General features: G+C 32.1%; 1 protein-coding gene across 4 annotated transcripts in view; it reads left to right on the top strand.

Annotated features, from left to right (window-relative positions):
- The window catches only part of LOC105143238 (protein couch potato), a 101,720-nt gene that overhangs the window by 42,947 nt on the left and 34,402 nt on the right, over window positions 1-24,371 (top strand). For 3 of the 4 annotated variants that reach the window (XM_087406420.1, XM_087406421.1, XM_087406418.1), the window contains exons 2-5: window positions 2,088-2,165; window positions 7,545-7,598; window positions 15,217-15,279; window positions 17,882-18,023. In XM_087406420.1, coding sequence (XP_087262546.1) covers window positions 2,118-2,165; window positions 7,545-7,598; window positions 15,217-15,279; window positions 17,882-18,023 — 307 coding nt within the window. In that variant the 5' untranslated portion in view covers window positions 2,088-2,117. The remainder of the gene's footprint in view (window positions 1-2,087; window positions 2,166-7,544; window positions 7,599-15,216; window positions 15,280-17,881; window positions 18,024-24,371) is intronic. The other variant, XM_087406419.1, reaches the window with a different exon arrangement.

Below are 24,371 nucleotides of genomic sequence, written 5' to 3'. Positions count from 1 at the left end.
GATGTGAAAATTATAAATCAGGCTTTCGCATAGTATTGAGCAATTACATTCTTCTGATAAATTTCACACGATTTAGGAATTGCCTTTTCCCCTCAACTGACTTCAGCTTCGCACAAGTAGGCGGAGATCTATTCTGCGATCTAATCGGATAATTGCCGAGAAGGATAATTTGCGTTCCTTCCTTCTTGATCGACGTGGTTTACTAGGCTCGATATCAACGTGCAAGTGTAATAAAGTCCCGATAGCTATCGAGACTTTGCTCGAAGTTTCATATAGTTCTAAATAATTTAAGGAAAATCATTAATAGCTTTTTTAACGTAAAGCAACTTTTTTGCTTTTTTCAGAGAAATCTTATATCTATATAATGTAAATTCAATTATAAATATAAGTACGTTTGAAATCTAAGAATTATTACCATCTATAGCCTCTGTTATTTCTTATCTACACACACACACACACACACACACATATATATAAAAGAGTCTTCTTTTGATGGCTTGTTTTAATTTCATTTAAACTTGATCTTATTCAACCTGTTGGGATTGTCGTCATTTGATGGTCGACAGTAAAATAAAAGCGTCCTTACAAAAATTAATTACGCGAGCAGCGAAGCGAAAGAGAAAGACTCTATAATTAGATTTGCGCGCGTGCGTCATACTTTTACAACCGCCGCGATGTTTCTTAACTTTATTAATTGCTGCAACCTCATTGCGGCAATTTGATGCTCCGCTCTAGAGATCATTATAAGTTAGACGGTGCGAGCGCGAGCGCGAGTCAACGTCAGTGTCGCACTTACCTGCGCACCTACGCCCGCGATGCACCGTATGTGCAAGTGTGTGTGTACATAGCCGTAGCAATTACTTAAGGCCGAGTCGGTGTAAGACGCTCATGTAACTTGGCCGACGAAACTTTACCGGTTACTCTCTTAGTCTCATCCATTAGTATGGCCCGCCCTGCGACACGGTTGTGGTTACGTGTCTCGCTTCAGCGTTTACACGCGGTCGGGTTTTTATCAATGTTGTAAGTTTAGGTGACAAGAAACTCGGTAAACTGGCTATTAATTCATGAATAGTTAAAGAAACTTGACTAAGTATTACACCGCGAAGAATAATTTCTGTATAAACGTTCTATCCATACAAATATTTTTCGAATATATTATATCTTTGATTTTTATTCATGGAATTGCTTATACTAGACAGTGCTTTCTTTTAATAATTCTGTTTCGTATAAATATATAAATCATTCAGCTTTAATATGTATAATAATATACATCATAATATTTATTTTATATATATATATATATATATATATATATATATATAATACTATAATAATTTTAAGTATTAAATTGTTATAAAAATTTATTTTTATAACATAATAAAAAAAACTGTGCGTAATAAATAGATGAATTACTAATATTCTTATTGAGGACACTTAATTAGTAATTATCTGCGCACCAACTGTATTTAACAAGCGTTCGCTAGCGAAAGCTGCCTCGATTCAGCATCAGTCTCCTTTCTAGCCGCATTGTTCCCGATGATAGCACAATACGAAAACCCGATTTACATTCTCCATTGAAAATAATATCACATTAATTCAGCCACATTAATGTTAATGATGAACGGCCGGAAAAGATGATTGATATCATGAGGAAGGAAGAAATATCTTCGAGAATCACTTTCAAAAATCTCTAAGAGTTGTGCCACAATTAATTGGGATCGCCTTCATAAATTGCCGAATTAATCGCGAAATTAAAAAGGATGACGAACGAGGGGGACTGACTTCTTCCTGTCTTGGGGCATCTTACATTGATTCTGCAATTAGCTATCGATTCATCTGACAAGACGAGGGCAGGAGTCAAGGAAGTTGGTTTCCTCGTCTCCCAGTCTGGAGTTTGGACTACACCTCCTTGCTTGTTTTCTCTCTCTCTCTCTCTCTCTCTCTCTCTCTCTCTCTCTCTCGTTCGTCTCTGTATTTCTCTCTTAGTCTCTGTGTTTCTCTGTGTTTCTCTGTTGCTGTTCTTTCCCTCTACACTAGCCAATTAGGTTAATTAACTCAATTATCGTTCTCTTTCTCTCCTGTTTCAGGTGCGCACCTTGTTCGTGAGCGGCTTGCCGATGGACACCAAGCCGAGGGAGCTCTATCTGCTTTTCAGAGCGTACGAGGTGAATCTCTCTCAGAGAGTTTGCTCTCTCTATTCGCTTTATTTTATATATAGACATGCATTCGTGATGTTGAGATCAAAGGGTCCGGGAGAATTCAAGATTTGGAAAGTTAAATATTCCAACAGTAATGCGCGAGTTCACAAATGTGAATGATACGGTATTAAAGGACCTAAAGTTCTGATAACATTAATATTCTATCGTAAAGTATAATCGAAAACATACACGGAAACAGAGTTCAAAGATTCAAGAGCTTTCAGAGTTGAAGAACGTGGAATGCTTAAAATTATAATTTTCGAGGTATTTATGATTAAAATTTTAAATCTTTGAAATTTTATGTATTTTGACATTTTAAGATTTTAATTTTTAAATGTCTATCAGAGAAAGAGAATAAAAATATTCTTTATAAATTTTAAAAATTAATTAATGATTATAATTAAGTTATTTAATTATGATTATGAGCGTTAGTAATTAATTTTGCAGCATTCTAAATCTAAATCTCTAAATATTTGTATGCAAAAGTGCGAAATATAAAAAAAAAAACAAATAATTGGTTGCTTTCTTTGCTGAAGACAGCAACGTATTGATTTCCAATATTTTCCAATTGATCTCACATCATTGTATATTGTATTTATCCGTATATTTCATATTTTGGGTAATTTCCTTTTGTCTTTGTTATCGCGTCAATTATCTTTCTTTACTTCATCCCACTCTTCGCCGGCACATTTAACTTGTTGTTCAATAAGTTCAACTGTGGTTCTCGTGATGCACGGTTCTCGTGGTTTCATGCGAAACGCAACATTATGACTGAAGCGTTCGAACTGTATTCACAAGGGGAATATTCCCCTTATGAATCATATTCGTCTACGCCGACCATTCGCCACGGGAGAGACGGTACTCCTCTATAACGTCATATTTGCTCGACTTGGGATCCTAGTTTAGTTTGTCTAGAGGGTTAATTATGTCGGTGCCAATTACGAGCTTGCATTTCGAGCTCCGACACCAGCCGAGACGAAAAATCGATAGCCATGGAATTTGATGCTCTTCCTATCTTGATCTGTGTGCAAAAATTGTCATTTTTAATTTTTTATATTTTATTCAAAACGCAATCAGTAAGTGCAAATAAATGAAATTTTGTAAATTCGAAGAAAAATATAAATTTAAAGTTTTTTTTTATAAAGAAAAGATATATTTATTTTTAATCCTTTGTCCGCAATCTGAGTCTTTCTTGGCATAAGCAAAATTTCACTTTCAAATTTTTTCTTTATTTTTCAATTTTTATTAAATACAAAGGTTTTAACGTTTGAAACCTATTTAAAAACCTAATTAGTAATATAATGGAAATGTTGTGAAGTAGCTCTGAATTTTTGAAAATTTTTGGAAAGCCTATAAAATAATAAGAAACTTGGATTGGATAAAGAAGATTCAGATTGTAGATGGAGAGAATAAAAATACGATTGCAAATGGAAGGTAAATTTATATAAGCAAATCTATTTAATTATAATCTATTCAATTAATGTTTCCGCATCAATATTGAAATTCTAATCAATTACGAATCTAAGAAAATTTATTGAAGATTACGCTCGTGAAAGTTAAATATCTTTCGTGTACATTCGGGGCGAAATTCAATCGCGATTTAGATCGATAGCGGCTATAGAGTGCAGAGAAACCGCGGTTATTTGTTGCCGGGAAAGGAAGGACAGGTGGAAAAACGGCGAAATTGTTCTCGCTCCATTTGGAAATTTCCTTCGAAAGTTAAATCCGGGAGATTCTCTCGAGCGTGTCGTTATTCGACGGCGAAAAAGGCGACGGCGACGGCGGTGCGGCGCGACACGGTTTTTTTTTGCTCCTTGCTTCGAGCTTTGTTTTGTATATTCATGAAATCGTTGTGAGTAGTTCGCTTAAAGGGATTAGGATTAGTTGCATGGTTGAGAATTACCTTTCCATCGGTACCGCGGACGTTGCGCCTTGAATGAGATATACATCCAAAGAGCATCTCTTCTTTAGAGCATTTCTTCGATTCTGGAGCACTTTAAATAATGATTTTATGCGACGAAATATAATATAGTACCTTTCTGATCGGTTTATAGACTAATAAAAGAGAAAGGATAGTCGATGAACAAATTGCGTTTGCAATCCTGAAAGGCGTTATTATATCGGCATTATATATCTTATTACATATATATATATATATATATATATGTGTGTAAGTATATGATAGTTATTATATAATGATTTAATATAGTATGTAATAATTTAATATATTATATTAATGTTGCAAGATAATCGCAATAATATAGAATATGTGAATTGAAAAGATTTAATGACGTAATTATTAACATATAAATTAATGTGCATAGTAATGTGAAATTCTTTGTATAAATCGATTATGCAAATCGATCCATTTAACATTATTGTGATTGAAATGGATTTTTTTTATTTCTTTATTTTCTATAAATTGCAGTTTCTTTTAATTTATTTTTTTTAATTAAAAAATGTAATTATATATATATATATATATATATAATTACATTTTATATATATATATATATATATATATATATATATCTTCATTTCTACTCTATTAAAGTAAACTTTGTTTAAAATTGAAACGAGAAAATGAAATATTGTTGCCTACGCGTATTCCAGAAATTAACCAATGCAATATTGCTTTCACTCAACTGTTTATAATTGATACACACTATTCGCCTTCTATTACGATAATAATATTCTCAGATAAAATTTTGAATACAATACCTCTGATATGCGCTCTATATATGATATAACCAGAAATAATAATTTGCCTACATAAATAATTGCCTGCGATCTTTTCATACATTTGTATCTTTCATATAATACGAATTGAATTTTTTATTTCGCGAACAAACACTAAATTATGCTTGACATTGTTGAATAAAAAAAAATAGAAATTATTATAGAATCGCTTTTATTGAAACGACAAGAGTTGCAGATCGGAATTCTGAAAATTTGTTACGAGAAAGGCTGCAAACATATCTTAATCGCAGAAACGTGCGCGTTGTCTCGTATACAGTATGCACCGATTGTGGTGTAGGAGTGATGTATATTGACAGCGGCCGTCTTCTGCACGCGAATCAAGAGAGAACGCGATTTCTTGGCATCGATATGACACATAACTGGCGACATACCGTGAACAATAAACCTTGAGTAGCATCACCACGCACGTTATTTTCGCTCGCAAATCTCTTGGTGTACATGCGAAGAATACCGTCGCGCGAATCCAGTTATTAATCGTTTTTGAGATATCGTAACGTTATACGCATAATCTATGCGACCCGTTTTCTATGAATTTACGACGAGTTTTCGCGCCGGAAGGAGAGCCAGGCGGATCAGTTCGCCAACGTCTCATACTACCGCGAAACTTTCAGAAAAGTGCAGGAACTATTTGCACATTGTATGTATCGTGTGAACACAACATATGCGAGTGACGTCGAAAACTCGATTATGTTTCCCCGCGAGACCAGTCTTTTAATGACTGCGATATTTCATAGTTAAGGGAAGTTAATTAATTATGTGCGAGACACTGAACTCAGCGCCAAGAATGTTGAAATGGATACTTTAGAAATATAACGTAGCGTTACCGATATATCTAAGATGATATATCTAAGATGATTTAAGACATATATTTTTTGAACAGACAATGAAAATTTAATATTGAAATTTATAATATATCGTGTGTTAATTATATTCTTAATGTAAGAAATAGCAGGAAATTGATTAACCAATCTGAGTTAAATACAATTATTAATTCCTATATATTATAGTTATTATAATACGAAATTAAATTTTAAATTAAATTTAAGAATCTTTATTTTATTTGTTATAAAAATTAAGCAGTAATATTTCATGGATAGGACAAGCTGATTAATGATGCAAGATTAAGAACCTCGCGAGTGCCAAGAATGTTGTAACAGATACTTGGGAAATTTCGCACATCGATCTGTGCGTCTAAAGTGAGACATTTAGGTGAAATTCAAATTTATCATTAAACTTTCTAAATTATTTAAATAATAACATATGTGTCTGAGTCTAAATTTTTAATAAAAAATTGTAATAAAGAACAATTAATGGAATTAATTATTTAAAGTTTTCAATACACATTTTCACGTATTGTTACAAAACTATAAATTATCTTGGCAATAGATATTTAATTCTATTTTTAGTTTTAAATTTAGTTCTAAATGTATATAATTTTTGGATAATTATAATTGCAGCTACAATTAATTGATGATCAATACTTGGAAATCTTTGGAAAATGGTGTGGAGCATTTTTGCTATTGCTCACGTATGCAAGTTTGAAATGTTTAAACTCGAAAAATGTAGCACGTTGGATAAATGTTCCGAGACTTACCGCGCTCTCTAATTGCGGCTTCGTTAATTAGCACTTCCATCGCGATCGTGCAATTATTAACAGTTTGGTACTCTGGTAATGAATACTACTTACAGCGTTCGCATGTAACCGAGTGCTCATCTCGCGCGTTCTACTTGAAGTTCTCTTATAAAAATTACGGAAACGTTACCTTACTGCAAGGATTCCTTTATCTTTAGCGGTAGCATGAAACAAGATTTTCGATAACGCAATAACGAAGTGTTATGCATTAAGATCGTAGGAAATTAAAAAGTCTATTATACACTTTTCTCGTGTAAGGAAATGGAATAGAGCACGTTAACGATGGATAATTTAAGCGATAGCCGTTAAAAAATTCATGGATACCTTAGCATGTGTTAGATATTTAATAATATATGTGAATGTTTTGCTTTATTTTTCATTCGATATTGTTTGCTATTCTGAATAGTCTCCGTAAATTCTGCTGCAAAAAGAACCGTGCTGAGCGCATTTAACAATAAATCACCATATATATTGTATGTGCATTATATTTTTAAAATAATTTCTTAGACTAGAAATTTCTATATTATTTATTTGCAAGTATTAGTTAATCTATTGCTAGTGTTTAAATATTTAATTGAGTATTGTGTGTGATGTTCGTTTCTTATTTTCAAATGTTACTTTAAAAAGGGAATTTTTTTAAAGTAACATTTTAAAATTATCCAAATTTTCCAGGATACACGAAAATACAATTGTTTTATTTTATATTATACTATTATATTTAAAATAGACTTGCATGTGTCTATTTTCTAACGCTTATTTCACATTTTTATATAAGTTTAAGTTATTATAAAATAATACAGATCTTTGTTTTATTTTTAAGCAAAAATAAAAATATATAACAGATATCAAATTCATATAAAGTTAGTCAATTTTTTGTTTAACCATATCGGTTGCAAACAGTATTTTGATATGATATGAAGTTTTAATGACGTGATATTTTATTCCTGTTCCAGGGGTACGAAGGGTCGCTGTTAAAAGTCACGAGTAAAAATGGGAAAACAGCGTCGGTAAGTTGCCATCGCTTAATTGACAATATGATTAGCCGATGTTACGTTTTCAACATAGTGTTTTTTAACATTCATACCGAAAAAGCGTTATCGAGCTTTTAACATAGATACATTTGCCCTAGATTCGCGAGGTAGCTCGATACTGTCGATATATGTCGTTTCTTTATACATTTGAGAAGACGAAGAGATAAAATTGGATCCCGGCTTTTCTCGAGCACATTTCTAGAAAACGTACATTTCAAGAAAATTCCGAATCAATTACACGGAGTAGTGAAAATAGTGCAAACTCTTTTTTTATCTTTCTCTCTCTCTCTCTCTCTCTCTCTCTCTCTCTCTCTCTCTCTCTCTTTCTAGCATGACAATGCTCAAGGGAAAAAAACGAATGGAAAAAGTTTGTCAGCCAAACCATGAGTTTCGATCGAATTTTTGGACCACAGGGGAGTTTGTGTGATTTCGTACATTCTCTGTTATACATTCTTGTCAATTCTTTATCGATCTATTTTTATTTACAGAATTGTATAATATATCATCATTTATAATATATTTACATAAAATTTACATAAAATAAGTAAAATAACTTCGCTCTACAAGTTATAAAAAACATAATTTTTGCATTTAAAATCTCTCTCGAAATAATATCTCGCAGAATATTGTAGAAATAAATAATTTTTATTTTATATATACAAAAATAAAAAGTATTTTGATGTCTTACTATTCCATATATTATATAATTTTCGAATTCGTGAGGATTAAAATTACATTTTTAAATGAAAAAACGGTAGCTGTTTATGCTAAAAGCTTTTTTTATTTATTCAAAGCGTACTCGTTGATTACGTGAGTCACGAAGCCTTAAAAATATCTAATCAGCCGACAGAGAGAAATACATCAAATTTCATCATGCGGCAATGCCATCGCGCGCACTACTCAACCCAGTATAATCCCCCGAGATAACATTAATTTATGCGGCGACGGTGGAACAGCACACGCGAGAGCATACTCTGACGCTGTAAAGTCCTTAATCCATAAAGCATTTTAACATTTTTTTATTTTAGTATTTACTTTTTAATTCTGTATCCTTTACCAGACTTTATCTGTATCTCGCACGTGATAGATATATTACGACTTTCTAAAATAAAACTACGACGATTGTATTGATTACTAAAGAATCTCATTTCATTCGAAGTACGTCGAGTTATGGAAGTTTAAAATATTTCGATGAATCTGGATATAGTAAATCTTTGATTTCTGATCTGTTATTCTTTGCAGTTGTAAATATTGAAAATTATGGAATTTTAAGGTACGAGGAAGAGTCAAAATTTAATTTAGATTCATAGTTTTGTCACACGCTTAGAATTTGTTGATTGCAAGGTATAATGAATTTTAAAATCTGTTAGTTTTCCGAGCTGTAAAATTTTTGAGGCTATCAATCTTCGAGAAATTATAGTTTTTATATTGATACAAAACTTCGCATTTATCTATGGAAATCTATCAATTTGATTTTATATGAATCTTTGAATATACCTCACTTTCCGCTTTTGTATACACTGGGATATATCAATCAATTCCCTACTATGTGAATTTTCGACCACATCAAATCTGAACTTCAACACAATGTGTGTAGGTGTGAATACTTAAATTTATGGAAATTTCTAAATATCAAAACCTCATGTCAGTTTATTGAATGTGATAAATTTCGAGCTTTTTATTATTTGGCAAATGTCGAAATAACGAATTTTTCGTCTATTTTTCTAAATTCCGTCTAGATTCGATATCGATTATCGGGATAATCCGCAAATATACCACGTGGAATAAAGTTAATAACATGTTTTCGTTCCTGCATGCAGCTTGACCTCGTTGTAACCAGCGCGGAACGCAAGCGGCGGCTCGTAATGGCCGTGGTGATGTAATTGGATATAATATGAGCAGAATGCGAATAAAACGGACGAGAGAGGCACAGCCGGAGAGGCACGGTTTCCGTGTGAACGGTGCTTAAACCTTCTTGGCCACTGGCACGGTTGGGTACGACTGACTGTGCGAATCGATAGCGGGTCGGACCAACCTTTCTACCATTTGTTTCCTTCGGTCATCGTTGCGCCGGGAACGAAAAGCAGCAGCCGAAGAGCAGTTTCTCAAAAATGGCGACGCCCTGAAAAGATTTTCAAATGTTGTTAGAAGCTTTTGTTGTCTTGCATTCTTCCGTTATCTAGTGCGATGTGCCATTGCGGAGTTTGTACAAAGCTCCTTTGTAGCTTCGGTGATGATGATTTATCTCCGTCTTGGAGTTGCTGTTGGAAATCTCCTACAAACGTGAGAATTTATCTTCTCTTAATCCAATTGAGATTGCAGATTTTTCGATTTTTTTCGCAGAATAAACTCGATTTGATTTCAATTTAGTAAGATTAAATCGATCGTATAATAATAAAGTGTTCTCCAATAAAAATCTCTCTCGCACCTGCTATTGATTAACTCGAGAAAATTTTTAGTTTTAAATATAGCTGATTATTCTCAGAGCTCGGAGTAAATTTGATTTATAATAACCAAGTAGATAATATTGCAATGTTTATTCGTTTTTATAAAAAAACTTTTTATCTCTCTTTCGTTATTACATTGTACATTGATATTATCGGATAAATGCGATAAATGTAATAACTTTCGAGTGTTGAAATTAACAAGTATTATTTCTTAATGGCTTTTCGTAATAATTTTATATAACGTAATTATTATCTAGATTTTTATCATAAAATACGCGAAGTTAGTCAAGTTTGAGAACTTTTCTATAAGATATTTATTTCAATTTAATTCGAATCGCTTAAAATAATGTACTATTGCGTCTTATATTTTACGTTTATTATAATTGTTGTTAGAATTTAGATATAGATAAGTTTTTTTATACTACCGGACACCTACCTCACAGTAGATGTCGGAAACTCTTACAATTAGTTTGAATTATATATCGCACATGACTCTTAGACTAGTTTAAAACATCGATAACCTGATTAAAAGTTAGACGGTTGTCTGCTGTTTAAACTGTACTTTGTTTAAAATTTAATAATAAACATCTAGCTAGGCTCTTGATTTATTAATTCAATTTTTATCTTTCTGAGCCTTTTCGTCTCGTTTTTCATCATTTTTATCGAAAATGTATTTCGTTATACAAGTTAGTCAAGAGTGTGTCAATCATTCCGCATTACGCGTTTTATTTTTGAGTTGTTTACGTTTGAACCTACATTTATTGGTTTTTCTATGAAGAGAGCAATATTTTTTTTTCTGTAAACGTACACGTATGAAATGCACGCGCGCATGAAATTCGGGGCATCTAAATTTGACAATTTTCTGAATAACTGTTGTTAAAAGAATTAATGGCGTAGGCAATATTATAATTCCCAGACCCTTCGATTATACATGACCGCGTTGCAAAAGTAGTACCTTTACCTGCCTCTATCTAGGGTTACATGCATAATTGCATGCACATTTACATGACCATGGTGCATATACGGGCACGGGTTGTCGTCGCGGCGGCACAAAGAACGCCGATGCCCGGAAGAAAAGCCGATACACCAACGTCGCGCCGTCGCGGTTCATGTATATATCAAGAGTGTGGTGTGCGACAACAGTAACAAAAAAAAAGAAAAAAGAAAAACACAGGAGAAAGAAGGAAATCGATCGTCTCCATGGCCGCTGCACGCATGACCATTAACCTACATCGTATCACGATGCATGTATCGATAAAAAAACTGCTCGACGGTAAAACGACGATATGTATTACGTTTGGGTATTCCGTGTCTTGATAAAGAATTATTCTGCGAATTCGTGCGATGCACGCAAGAAAGCACGCCACCCGCGTGCGCCTCTGGCGCGGCGTGACTATATCTGATATTCGAATCGAGATGGAAATGGATTGGTAATCATCGCGAAATAAAAAACGGGTATGGATCGGTGGTGCCTGCCGCGTTCAATTGCGAGAGCTGAATGCCTGTTACATGCGCCAGGTGAAAGTGCGGCATGTCCGCTTTTTTTTCCGTTTGTACTTTTAACCGTGATAACTGTGATTAGTTCAAGATCTGTAGTTGCGAATTTACTGAACCTGAATTTCTCATGGAATTATTTTACAGAATTTCTACGAATATTAATCTAGATGCAATTAAAATTTTGTTCAATAATCCTTGACACGCTTTATTTCATTGCAAAATATTTAAGAAATTGCTGATCAAATGTTGATAAAAATTTATCTTTATTGTTTAATATTTCATTATATATTAGATGGGGTGAAAAGTAACCTCCTTGACCGCCAGAATGCGCCACTACTGCAAAAAAGTTTATGGTGCCTTGTAGTCCGTTCATATTTAGGCAGACATGCCAAGTGGCAGTGCGATACTGCCCTTAGTTTTGTTTTGAGAGCTGATTGTTGTTGACGTGTTTGCGAAAACGATTTTCGTTCTCTCATAAAACATTATTTTTTGAGAAGCAAAACGGCGAAGGAAACAAAAGAAAAGTTGGATAAATATTATGTGGCTAATACTCCGTCAGATTACACCGTCAAATATTGGTTTCGAGAGTTTCGTGGTAGCTGCAACTCCACTACCGATGAAGTCCGCAGCGGCAGGCCCTCCGATGCGGTTACCGAGGAAAATGTCAAAAAAATACATGAAATGGTGTTGGCTGACCGGAAAGTGAAGGTGCGCGAGCTAGCAGATGTTACAAAGATTAGTACTGAGCGAACACGCCATATTTTGGGCGAGATTCTGCATAAGAAAAAAATTTTTTTCATTCCCAAGGAGGTTACTTTTCACCCCACCTAGTATATATATTTTACTATATAATATACCATTAGAAATATTATTAATAATTATTGATTGATAGGATACACTCTCTAAATCTTTTGGAGTGAAATCTCAAATCTGAAAAGTGAATCAGTCTTAAAAAAAGAGTGAAAATAATTTCATCCTTGAATAAGAGTAACAGATTTTTACTCTTTAGAAGAGTAAGATTTCACTCTTTTGGAATAAAAGTCATTCTAAGGAATAAAGTCTCATTTCAAAAAATTAAAAAAAATAAAAAAAAATAGGAATGAAATATTTCATTCCTTTAAATCTCACTCCGAAAAAGAATGAAAATTTGTCATTCTGAAAAGTTTTCACTTTTTTTTTCTAGATTCAATTTTCTCTCCAAAAAAATTTAGAAAGTATATATATATATATACTTTCTAAATTTTTTAAGTATGTATATATATATATATATATACATACTTTCTAAAATTTTATATATATATAAAATGTGATCTTTAAGATAAAGAAAATTATTGCGAAATTTTTTAGAACTTTACGGACAGCTAAATATCATTTACATTTTAACTTTTTCTTTTTCACGGCACCTCTGTGTTTCGATATTGCGCGCACTCAATCGAGTCGGATCCAATTTTATTCTTTCGGATGCATGAATATTCGAGGGATGAGGCGCGGAAGTAAACGGCGAGTAACGAATCTCCGCGTTAACGAGGGTATTTCTATCTCTCACTTCGATAGAATCGACACCTTCGATTGCAGTTGGTGTAATCACGCGATGCATTATGAAGCGTAGTAGATTCGCCTTGACGGGCGATCGTTAGTGTGAATTGATCGGCGCATTTTCGCGTCGCGATGCTCCTCATTGCTCCGTTAATTTCGTATAAACCGATGGAATCGATGCTGTCTACCGAATAAATTAGCGAATGCGCGCGCAGGTAAAAGAACAAATACATGATATTAAGAAATGCAACAGTGCAAGCACAACTAAAAGAGAGAGTGCAACTTCTCAATAATCTTGGTCAGGCAGGCATTTTCTATAATGTAACTATAGTTCTAGATATAAGTGAATTAGAGTAGTGTAACCAGTTTTTATCCTATAAGAAAATTATCGATTATACACTTAATTATCGACTTAACGATATAGATCAAATGCGTGGATAACATCGTGCGAATTACTGGTTTGAGCGCGAAAACACGTTTGATGTTGAATTGTGAAAATTGTTACAATATATTAAAAATGCGTTTTTTCCTAATAAATAAATATATTAAAAGTGAGCCCAGCAATTCGCACGATGTATCCACACATCTGATTTATATCGCTAAGTCGATTAGGTGTGAAGTCGATAATTTTTTCGTAGGGTCAAAAATTGGTTTAACTACTCTGATTCACCCTCTATATTGATAATAGAATATCTTTTTACATTTATTGGATTTATTGCATATTGTTACAAAATTACAAATGAAATTTTATCATAAATAAGTAAAATAATTTATTTTATAATATATTTTTTTCATAATATACTTAATTAATTTGCATTACATTTATTAACAGTTTCTGCAAGAAAGGAATTATTGTAATTCTTATATGATATTAGAATTACATTTCTACTTTTAAAATAAAATAATTACATGATAACATTAGCAATAATGAATTCAAAATTTTATTTGATTAAAGAAGTTATATTGTTCTCTGTTGTTTATTATATAAAAGAATGAATTGAATGTATGTGTTTATGTTGTTGGTTCTAGAAAAATTTGATATTATTAACCTTTTAATGGCAAGGTAGGGGTCAAATGCGATTTTGCAACTTCATCAGTCAAAGTACTTTTTGTTTTACTGCAATTATTTGCAGTTAATTAGTAAACTTTATTGTATTTTTTTTACTTGAATAATAAAATTCACTTAAAAATATTGTTAGACATTTTTATATATTTGCTTTGACCAAATATATAGCCTTTTTTGCTTGTGTCTATATTTTCATCTAGAAATGTAAGGGAAGAAGTTTTATACTATTATTTACCTTTTTATCCATTTATTAGATGAATAAAACGAAGCATCTGATTGGATCTGATTCCATCAGATACATTCTGAAAATAATTTTAGAAGATTAATTGTATAAAATATCTATGCAGTCGGTAATTTGCAATTAGCATTTAACTAATTATTTTATTTAAATATATAAAAATTTGAAAGAAATAAAAATTAATTCAAGCGCGATCGATTGGATCGGGAATTGAACTCGGATCTTTTGCTTTCTGGGCGATTGCTCTGAAAGAAATAAAAATAAAGGCTTTTTTGCGAATAAAGTTTCAAAAATGCAAATAAATAACACAAAACTTTTATATATATTTATTTATATGTTTATTTTATTTCAACGGATTCTTATGATCTTATAATCGAAGCTATTTAATATCATTCCAATAAATTAAAAAATTATCGAGATGATAATCTTTATCGATATCTTTTTATGAAGACTTTTTATCTTATTGTTAAAATTAAACAAGGACTTCGTTTTTAACATTATACAATAATCGCGGATTACTTTCCATAATAATTTTTTATTTCACTGGGGTACTTATTATGAACGATGCAACGAGCGTTCCCAAATGAAAACAATGATACAAATGGCAGAAACGCGTTGGTGATTCTAAGCTCGTTCGAGGGCAAACTAATGGCGGCGATGAGGCGCTCGCGTAATGAATGCTCGCCAAGGGAGAGAGAGAGAGAGAGAGAGAGAGAGAGAGAGAGAGAGAGAGAGAGAGAGAGAGAGAGAGAGAGATGCTAATCATGGATACTAACGAAATGCTTCTTGTATTCTTCTTTCTCATTTCAGCCGGTGGGATTCGTGACTTTTCACACAAGGGCAGGCGCGGAGGCGGCGAAGCAGGATCTACAGGTAATAGCCCTTTTCTCGTAGGCATCGCGAGGCAAGAAAAAGCCGGGGAGAAAGTGATAGGCTCTCGCAAGGGTCTCAGGGTTGACGCGCGATTGATATAGTATACATACACTGTGATACTCACTCGTACAGATATGCCCGGCAGTATTTTTTTTTTTCTTTACGACTCCACCCTGCCTTAGATTTTCCAGCTGGCACGGGTTAATGCTACCTTTAGCTCTTACCTCCATTAGTTACTACATCCACGAGACCTCTCCATCTAACTACTCATTTCTCTTTACCGTAGCTTTTTCTCTCTATCTTTCTCTTTTTCTCTCATTGGGACCAAACGTAGTACTACCTTTTGTCTACTTGTATACGTACCAAGGCGTATTGTAATAACGCTGCACCGTGTGGCATTATTGATATATCTATATATGATGTTGTTTGCCTTCCGACAAGTGTCATCTCGTTGCATATACATATATTTAAATGTATTCAAAAAATTCACCGATACTGCGAAAAAAATTATCTTTAGACTGTAATGGAGTACGGCAAAAGAACAAGTAGAGATACATGATCTTACTGATAAATCACTTTCTTTCAAATTTAAAAAAGGAATTACTTTATATAAATTTAAAATATAATATTTGTAATAGCTTATATCTTAATTTTCTGGATTAAACGTTTCAGATTTTTACACATTGTGCATTTTCTCAAGAGTTATAAAATTTTTAATTGTTAAAATTTTTGAAATTTCACACACAACGTAATATTATGCTAAAAATAATTTTTATTTATATAAGCGATGACTATGAATACATTAACTATTTGAAATACGAATATATTTATATGTAACGTGTATATATGTATCTGTAAATACATATATCTGCGGGGTGATCAACGTTGATTTAAAAAACGTTTGTACCTCGTCATGCGATATATTTTAGCATATATCTATATATAATTCGGGCGCGGAATAGCTTTACAGCTTTTGTTGCAGCTTTTGTCGACGGCAATCAGATCGAGTTTTCTGGCTAAGTTGGTCACCCCGTATAGATCTACCATACCGTTGCAACTGACCTCACGCAATCTGCAATGTTATATAACCCAAGTACGGCAACGGTATAATACTACGTACGTACGTACGTACCGCGTAGAGAAACATCCTTTTGTCGGATGGACACGTTCGCTGGAAACACCCTAGAAAACGAATTAACGAGCCCATCTTATGAATACACGTACAAGGAGAGAAAAACACATACACACACACAAACACACACACACACACAACACACACGCACAACACACACATACATAAATACATATCTACACGTCCTTGTGCTAATTTTTCTTCTACCTGGCATAATCCCATGTTATTATTATACCTACATCACTTTCGTCGCTAGCCACCTGTGATTCGATTGGCCCTTTCGGTTTGATTTCGTACGCGCAAAATGTATGCCATAGTGAGTCTGAATGCTGCATTTGGCTTTTGAGTCTCCAATATTCTTCTTTTCTTTATAAATCAGTGACAATTTATATATATATATATATATATATATATATATATATATGCGTAGTCCGTAGATTCTTTTTAAGATAAAATATTGCTAACGGTAATTTCTAAAAAATTTTATATATATTAAATAATTTATAACAAAAAATATTGTTGAATGAAGATATCTATGATGCTAATAATTTTTACAATTTAAAATACAACTTATGTGAATGAATACTTGTATAGATTTATGGACATTACCGATATATTTATAAAAGTTAATAAATAATTGAATAAATAATTAATTTTACATTGTTTTATTGTGATTATATTGAGAAAGTAATATATGTAACATACATTTTTATAGTTTTGCATTCAGTTCTAAAATAAATAGAAGTTAATAATTATTTTGATTAAATATGGCGATTTATGGAATATCGATTAACGTTCATATTTTTTTAAACATCAATTTAGCTTATTTTCGTGTTAAATTTACGCAAAATGAACGTTTTCAATAAAATATATAAAAAGAAAATAAATTATTTTTGAAAACGTGATGGACGTCATTGGCTAGCGTGATCTGTCAATGTTTTTGTAGAAGTTATTGTTGTATTACTAAGGATAGAATTGCAGGAAATTGCGAGAAAATGAGAAATATTATTACAGTTGTCGAAAAAATATTGTATATGTTATATAAATATATTATATATATAAACGTTTATATATATATATATATACACACATTTATTATATATATAAACGTAAAATGATAAATATTTTTATACTGTACTATAAATATGTTAATTTTTGTTTAAAGATAGATATAAAATACATGGAAAATTCTTTAAAGATAATTGACAATTCTTTGCCTTTCAACCAAAGAATCACTTTTAAGAAGTTGTTATGAAAAAAAACACAATATGGCTAAAAAAACAAGATCTACTAAAAGCGTAATTTTATTTCTGATGGAAGATTAACTCAACGCTAGTGACGAAAGAATGGCTCTCCACTATCGCTCTCTTTTTTCATTTTTTTTTTCTTTCTCTCATCTTTGCCTTACTACACTACCACCACCCATCCACGTGTGCTCCCAATTTACTAATTTAGGGAATCTATTTGCAGCAGGGGGTTAGATTCGATCCTGATATGCCACAAACCATACGTTTGGAATTTGCAAAAAGTAACACAAAGGTTAGCAAACCCAAGCAACCAGCCGCTGCAGCAGCCACCTCGCACCCCGCTCTGATGCACCCTTTAACGGGACGTAAGTATGCACCGCCACTCGTTCACTTGCTGGATACGTCTCACTTACTATTTCTCACCCACTGCACCGACTACAAAGTGTCCCACTTCCTGTTGTCACTCGGCTGTTTTTTTTCAAAAGGATTTTTTTTACATACGTACCCTCCCCTGCCCCTCCACCAGCCTTCGCGGCGAGATCTGATGAGATCTCGTCATTGAGAATCGTACGACAATCGATCAAAGTACGAAGGAATTTCTCGCGGTAAACTTTCGCAATTAATATCATTTTACAATGTAAGGTGTATACATAGAATATTACACAGGTAATATACACTTGCGGTGTGCGGTTACAATGGTGATCATATTGAGGAAATTATCGTGCTTATTATGGTATAGGACTAACGATAATAACATTTGTGTCGAGTATAGATAATCTCCGATTTCCATGGTAACTATATACTGTGAATCCGCAATCCATCTAAAGTCAACGCGCTGTTATTTTCTCAGACAACATTAGACTTAGAGGTTCTTTGTTCTCGTGATGTGTTATTCTAACTCAGATTTGTTTATTTATCTACCTACTACATCTTCATTTGTATTTACCTAAGTTTCAAATTCTTAAATTTCTTCTCACCTATATTCTAGATTTCTTAAGATTTTATAAAACTTTAAATTTATACATAAACTTTGAAAAATTAATTATTTGATGATTTATTGTTTTATCATTTAATGTATATTTATAAACATATTTTAAATTATTTACATTCGATAAGAGTAACGTTTTAAATTTGTTGAAACCTATGTTACAAGTCTCAATTCGAATAAAACTAAATTTATTTTTAAAATTTTCTGGATATGAGATGCATTTATCAAACGAAGTTAGTTTCTAATAAATGATATTTTAATATTTAAAAAATATGTTAACGCTTGTGTACTTTTTATCGTCGTTGGACGGTTATGATTAATCCATACGGATATGCGTTCTTTTGAGGTATTCTAGGTATAAATCTTATCGCACTTGTGCCATGTGTGCGTTATTGTTATTATGAATCATAATTGATATTATGAATCATAACATTAAAAATATTTGTAAGAATTGTCAATCATTTGTTTATCTGCATTGCGTGGTACAGATGGATGGAAAATGACAAGAAAATTTATAATGATAACAAATGACACATTATTCATCGAATATTAAATTGAAATTAAATGAATTTTTCACCTTCTCTTTATTTTTTATATGTAAAAGTATCTCTAATAATATTTGATAAAATTTATTCGGTAAAGATAATTATTATCTTCAATTAAATATTATAAGCGTAAAACTGATGGTTGAAAGATTAAAGGTCACAAGAAAAGTGTAAAAATTATGAAAAAATTTATAATTGATCCACTGTATAATTGATTCATGTCGATTGTACATTTACGTAGAATTATTCTGACTAATTAAAACAGCTTAATGGCAAATGTAATAACGGTACGTGATCTTGCTAATGATAGAGGATATGGAAGTACGATAGAGGAATGTAGAAAATCTATAGATATATATGTTTTATATATAAAAGTGAACAGAAGAAAGATGACTACCAGTGGTCAAGCCAAGCACATGTACATATATTTCGAAGATCGATCATGGGTAATGGAACGAGAGGGGTAGAATAAAGTTGAATAAATCTCAAAGGTCTGTACGTTTACGGGCTACGTGCGCGTTTTGCGCACGCAATAAATATGTATTTATGTCACATTACGGAAACAGACTTGCAGGACGGACGTAAAGCGTATCAGTTTCCGAAGAAACAGCGACTGTGATAAATTTTGTTGCAGGCGCTGTCTGATTTTTGTATAGAATATAAGATGATTTTTATTTCCATGATATTTGAAAACATCATTTGCCGAGCGATAATTTATTATCCGTGTCAGTGACGAATAAACTCCAACTATAATATGATGATCTTTGGATCAGTCATGGACGCCAACTTTTGTGGGGAGTATGTGGAATACTCCACACGTCAGAATTTTTCGTATGTGGAATTCCACACATGAATAATTTTTTAAAATAATTAGTGTTGAGCAAAAATAGTTAAATTTTTTTGTAACTTTTATTTCAAAATTTCAATTACTGAGCGAATTGAACGCAGCCGATAAAATATTCACGCTTTCTTCTTTCTCTTTTGTAACGTAGTCCATATTTTTCTCCGCGAATATAGAAAATCGCTAGTGGTCTATGTTTTTTCTTAAAGGCGGTTAAGGCGGGGAACGCGCTGTCAGCGCTATTGCGTCACTATTTATTTTTTATTAAACATTAAAACAAGAATAGAACTAGAGCTCTAATCAGAGCTAACGCGTAGACTCGTCTATGTGTCTATTTTTCATATGGCAAAGCTGGTCCAACTCCACACATGGCTAATCGGCAAGTTAGCGCCCCTGATCTTTGTGATAATAAGATTAGGATTTTAACATATGATTAGAGTAAATTATTTTAAATATAAAATAAGACGTTATATTTAAAAAGTATTCTTATTTTTCTAATTTAAGATTCATGTCATATTAATAAAATCATTTAAGTCTTTCAATTTCTACAGTGCTCTTTTCATGCTGAAATTGATTATAAACGATTTAAGATGCACCGCTTTTAAGACTTAACAAAAGATTATGTATTGTTATATAGAGGAGCATTTGGATAATAATTCCATATAATCTTTCAATCAATTTTCTAACTTTCTTGGGTATTTAAACAAACGTTTTACAGAGTATCTGGAAAGGCAAATCGATTATTTAATTGTCTAAAAATTAGTAGTACCATCGGTACTATCCTTCTCGACTGAAACCAACTATTAATGGCGTTCTTAATATCGCGCAAATAGACCGTATTCAGCGTCGAGAAATTTCGCGGAATAATTTCGTTTTAGGTGGTAGCAATTTCGTACGATGACCCAATTTCATCGCACCGCACGCCAAGCCACGTCGATAAGACATAATCGAACCGTCAAATGTAGTTTCGAAGGACCTTCTTAAATACTGAAGAAATTAGAGAAATGAAATTATGAAAATAATTATGAAAGTTTATGACATTCAATAATTTTGACTAATGCCCATTTCCACCAATGTAAATTAATTTTAATCTCGGGTTCAATTTACTCTTTATCTTTTTCTAATTTTTAGAACTAGAAAAAAAGACAAAAAGTAAGTTAAACTAATTAGATTAATTTATATTAGTGGAAACGGGCATAAATGTTCAGTTTATTTTTTTTCGTAAGATTATCGATAAACAATTTTTAATAAACCATTTTAACTAAATTACAAATTAAAAACTTGTTAATTTTGAGATAATCATTTAAAATTACATAACTATTTGACACGTTATACAATTATATGGACACATATAGATTTTATTATCACGGAATAATGAATAAAAAATGACGGTTTCTTCGATGATTCAATTTTTTTTAAATAAAGATTGATGAAATATAATTGCAAGTATAATTGCAACGTTTAACATAAAAAATATTGAGGGAATATTGATCTCTGGCTGTGTAAAGATATGATATATATTTCTGAGAAATATGTATAAAAGTTTTATATGTGTGTGTGTGTGTGTGTGTGTGTGTGTGTGTGTGTGTGTGTATGTGTGTTTTCTAGGCTGATAGATTTCGGAATTGTTGCCAACGCTTTCCAAACTCTCGGAGTTATATTCGTCGAAACTTCCCTCTTCTATGTTTCGGGAAACAAGGCCTCGGCTTTGAGTTTATCCAAAGTAATTCGTTGGTCTCAACCGAATTTATATGTAAACGATATTTCGGGATAAATTTACATAAAAGTATATCGATGGAGTAATCTTCAATCCGAAGAATGGCTTACTCTTGAAAACAATAATACATTATTTTAAAATATAAATTTAATATCCATCAGATTTTACATATAATTATATATACTATAAAAAAGTTTTGAATCGGTTTTTTTTACGAAATAAAGAAAGCTGCAATAAAAATTTTATACTACTATTTTCATAACCATTTTATTTCTGAGAATATATGGAAATACATGTTTAGATCAACGGTACAACGGTAACTGGCACAGATTTCGTAACGGCTTCAGTTACCATTCACTTTGCGCGGAATGTTTGTATCGATGATAAAATGTGACTCATACGGGAAGTTTCTGTACTTTGATCATGCAAAAGAAGCGAGACAGAAAAATATAAACGTATGCCAACTTTTTATGGTGATTCTCAACTCTGTTTACATAAGCACTTCTAACTGAAAAAATATTATTTTATACCGATTAATGTTACAAATATTTTATAGAATTATTTTACATGTATATTCAATCGTATATCTATATACTGTTATATATAACTTTTTATTTTTATATCTTTAAAAAAAATATGATATATTAATGTGAGTTCCAAAATAATAAATGACAATTTTTTATTATTTACGAATAATTTTTATTAATTACAAATTTTGATAATATTTTAATTTAAATCTTGTTTTTAAACAAAAATGTTATTTACAATATTGAAACTTATGACAATAAATGTTATTTTTCAGTATTTTTATTCAGAGAAAGTCATTTAAATGATCGAAATGATAAAAAAATCTATTATTAAAGTATAGAAATAATAGAAGTATAGAAAGTAATAGAAGTATATAGAAACTTTGTGTGTAGAGTTTTTCACATACACAGTACATCGTCAAAGTTTAGACAGATTTTTGGTTGGGAAACACTGGCATCTTGCATATCAAAAGTTATATGAGACGCGCGCGAGCTTAATAAAATTTATGATCGCCACCTAAACTGTTTGCTGGTGAATTATGGAGGAGAATAGTCGTAAGAAATAATCAGGTCAAATTGTATCTAAACGACCGCTGGTAGTGGTCATTAATATTCGACGTTTTGTTAAGTATGCTAACCAACTAAATGGCTTTCATATTTTTTTTTATATAAGATGCAATCAATGGATAAACACAGCATTCTAAAAATACTGATACATCAATCATTTTATGTGTAGAATGATAATGTTTTTTTTTATCTTTTACTTTTCTACTTGAATAAATTATTATTTTTTTCATAATTCCGAAATTTTAAGAGAGAGAGAGAGAGAGAGAGAGAGAGAGAGAGAGAGAGAGAGAGAGAGATTCATTGTGCATAGTACAAAATACACCAGAAACGAAATTGATGCAATAAATTGTCATATTTATATTGCGTTAAGATACAAGATTCGCGCAACGAGAAGACGCACACGTTGATTGTACGCTCCGAAATTCATGGTCCATTTAACCGAGTCTTCCACGTTTGACCGTGCGTGCTCAGACGTATTATGCATTATCTACGCGCGGAGGAATGCAGCTTGCATTTTCCCGGAAAATGGTATGCTCGGTTGGCTTTTCACACGCTGCCAGAGCCCTCCGCGCAATGTCGGCGCGATGTCGGTGTGGAACATGCACCGCAATAGCGTTAACGTTAACATAGATCTGCATATGTGCGTTATATTGAGTTCGAGACGCGACGCCAAGAAGGTATTGTAGGAATAGGTTCGTGCGAAAGGCCACGTGCGTTGTTCGCGTAGTTGCGAGGGTTGCGTGTGTCACAAATGACGGCCTGGAATCGATATAGAAACTGCGCGTCCTTTTAGAAAAGACTGCTCTCTCTCTGTAGAATTTTTTTCTCATCGCGCACATATCTCATTTCTTATTCGCGTTTGAATGCGGCACGTGCTTGAGAATAATTGTCTATGCCTATAAGTTCTCGTTTCGCGTGATCGACGACAATAAACAATGTAGCAATTGCATTTACTCGTGCAAGACATTTTCATATAATTGTATATATATTATATATACACATTATATTACTTTTTTTTTAATGGGCATAAATTTAGTTCTTAGAATCGTGCTACATAGAAAATAAGTCCAGTTGATTCATATCGAGTAATTTACTAGTAAGTTATTTATTTTTTGAAAAATATTGATTTATACTGCTGTTAGAAATACGAAATTAATGACAAATATTGAAACAAGTTATTTATAAATCGACGTAAAATTTTATTTTCATTTTATCGTGCATTAAATTTTCTTATTGTAAACATAGCATTAACCTTGGTATATCAATTTGAATAGCGCATAACAACTGACGTCATTGAACAATAAATTATTAAAGCGACGTATATAATTTTTTCAATTTTCAGTATAAAACTTTCAGTATATAACTCAGTAGAAAATTTTCAGTATATATAGTCGCTAATTAGTATATTTATGAATCATAATAGGTATTTAATATTTTACGTCTATAATTCCTTTTTTATTGTTGTTATGTTATAGAAATTTATATTTTCATTTATATTTATAAACGTATTATTTATGTTACTATAATT

The sequence above is a fragment of the Acromyrmex echinatior genome, chromosome 5 (assembly GCF_024713525.1).
Source record: "Acromyrmex echinatior isolate Ae372 chromosome 5, ASM2471352v2, whole genome shotgun sequence".
Lineage (NCBI taxonomy): Eukaryota > Metazoa > Arthropoda > Insecta > Hymenoptera > Formicidae > Acromyrmex > Acromyrmex echinatior.
The sequence above is the reverse complement of the archived record's forward strand: the minus strand, read 5'-3'. Positions and strand labels throughout refer to the sequence as shown.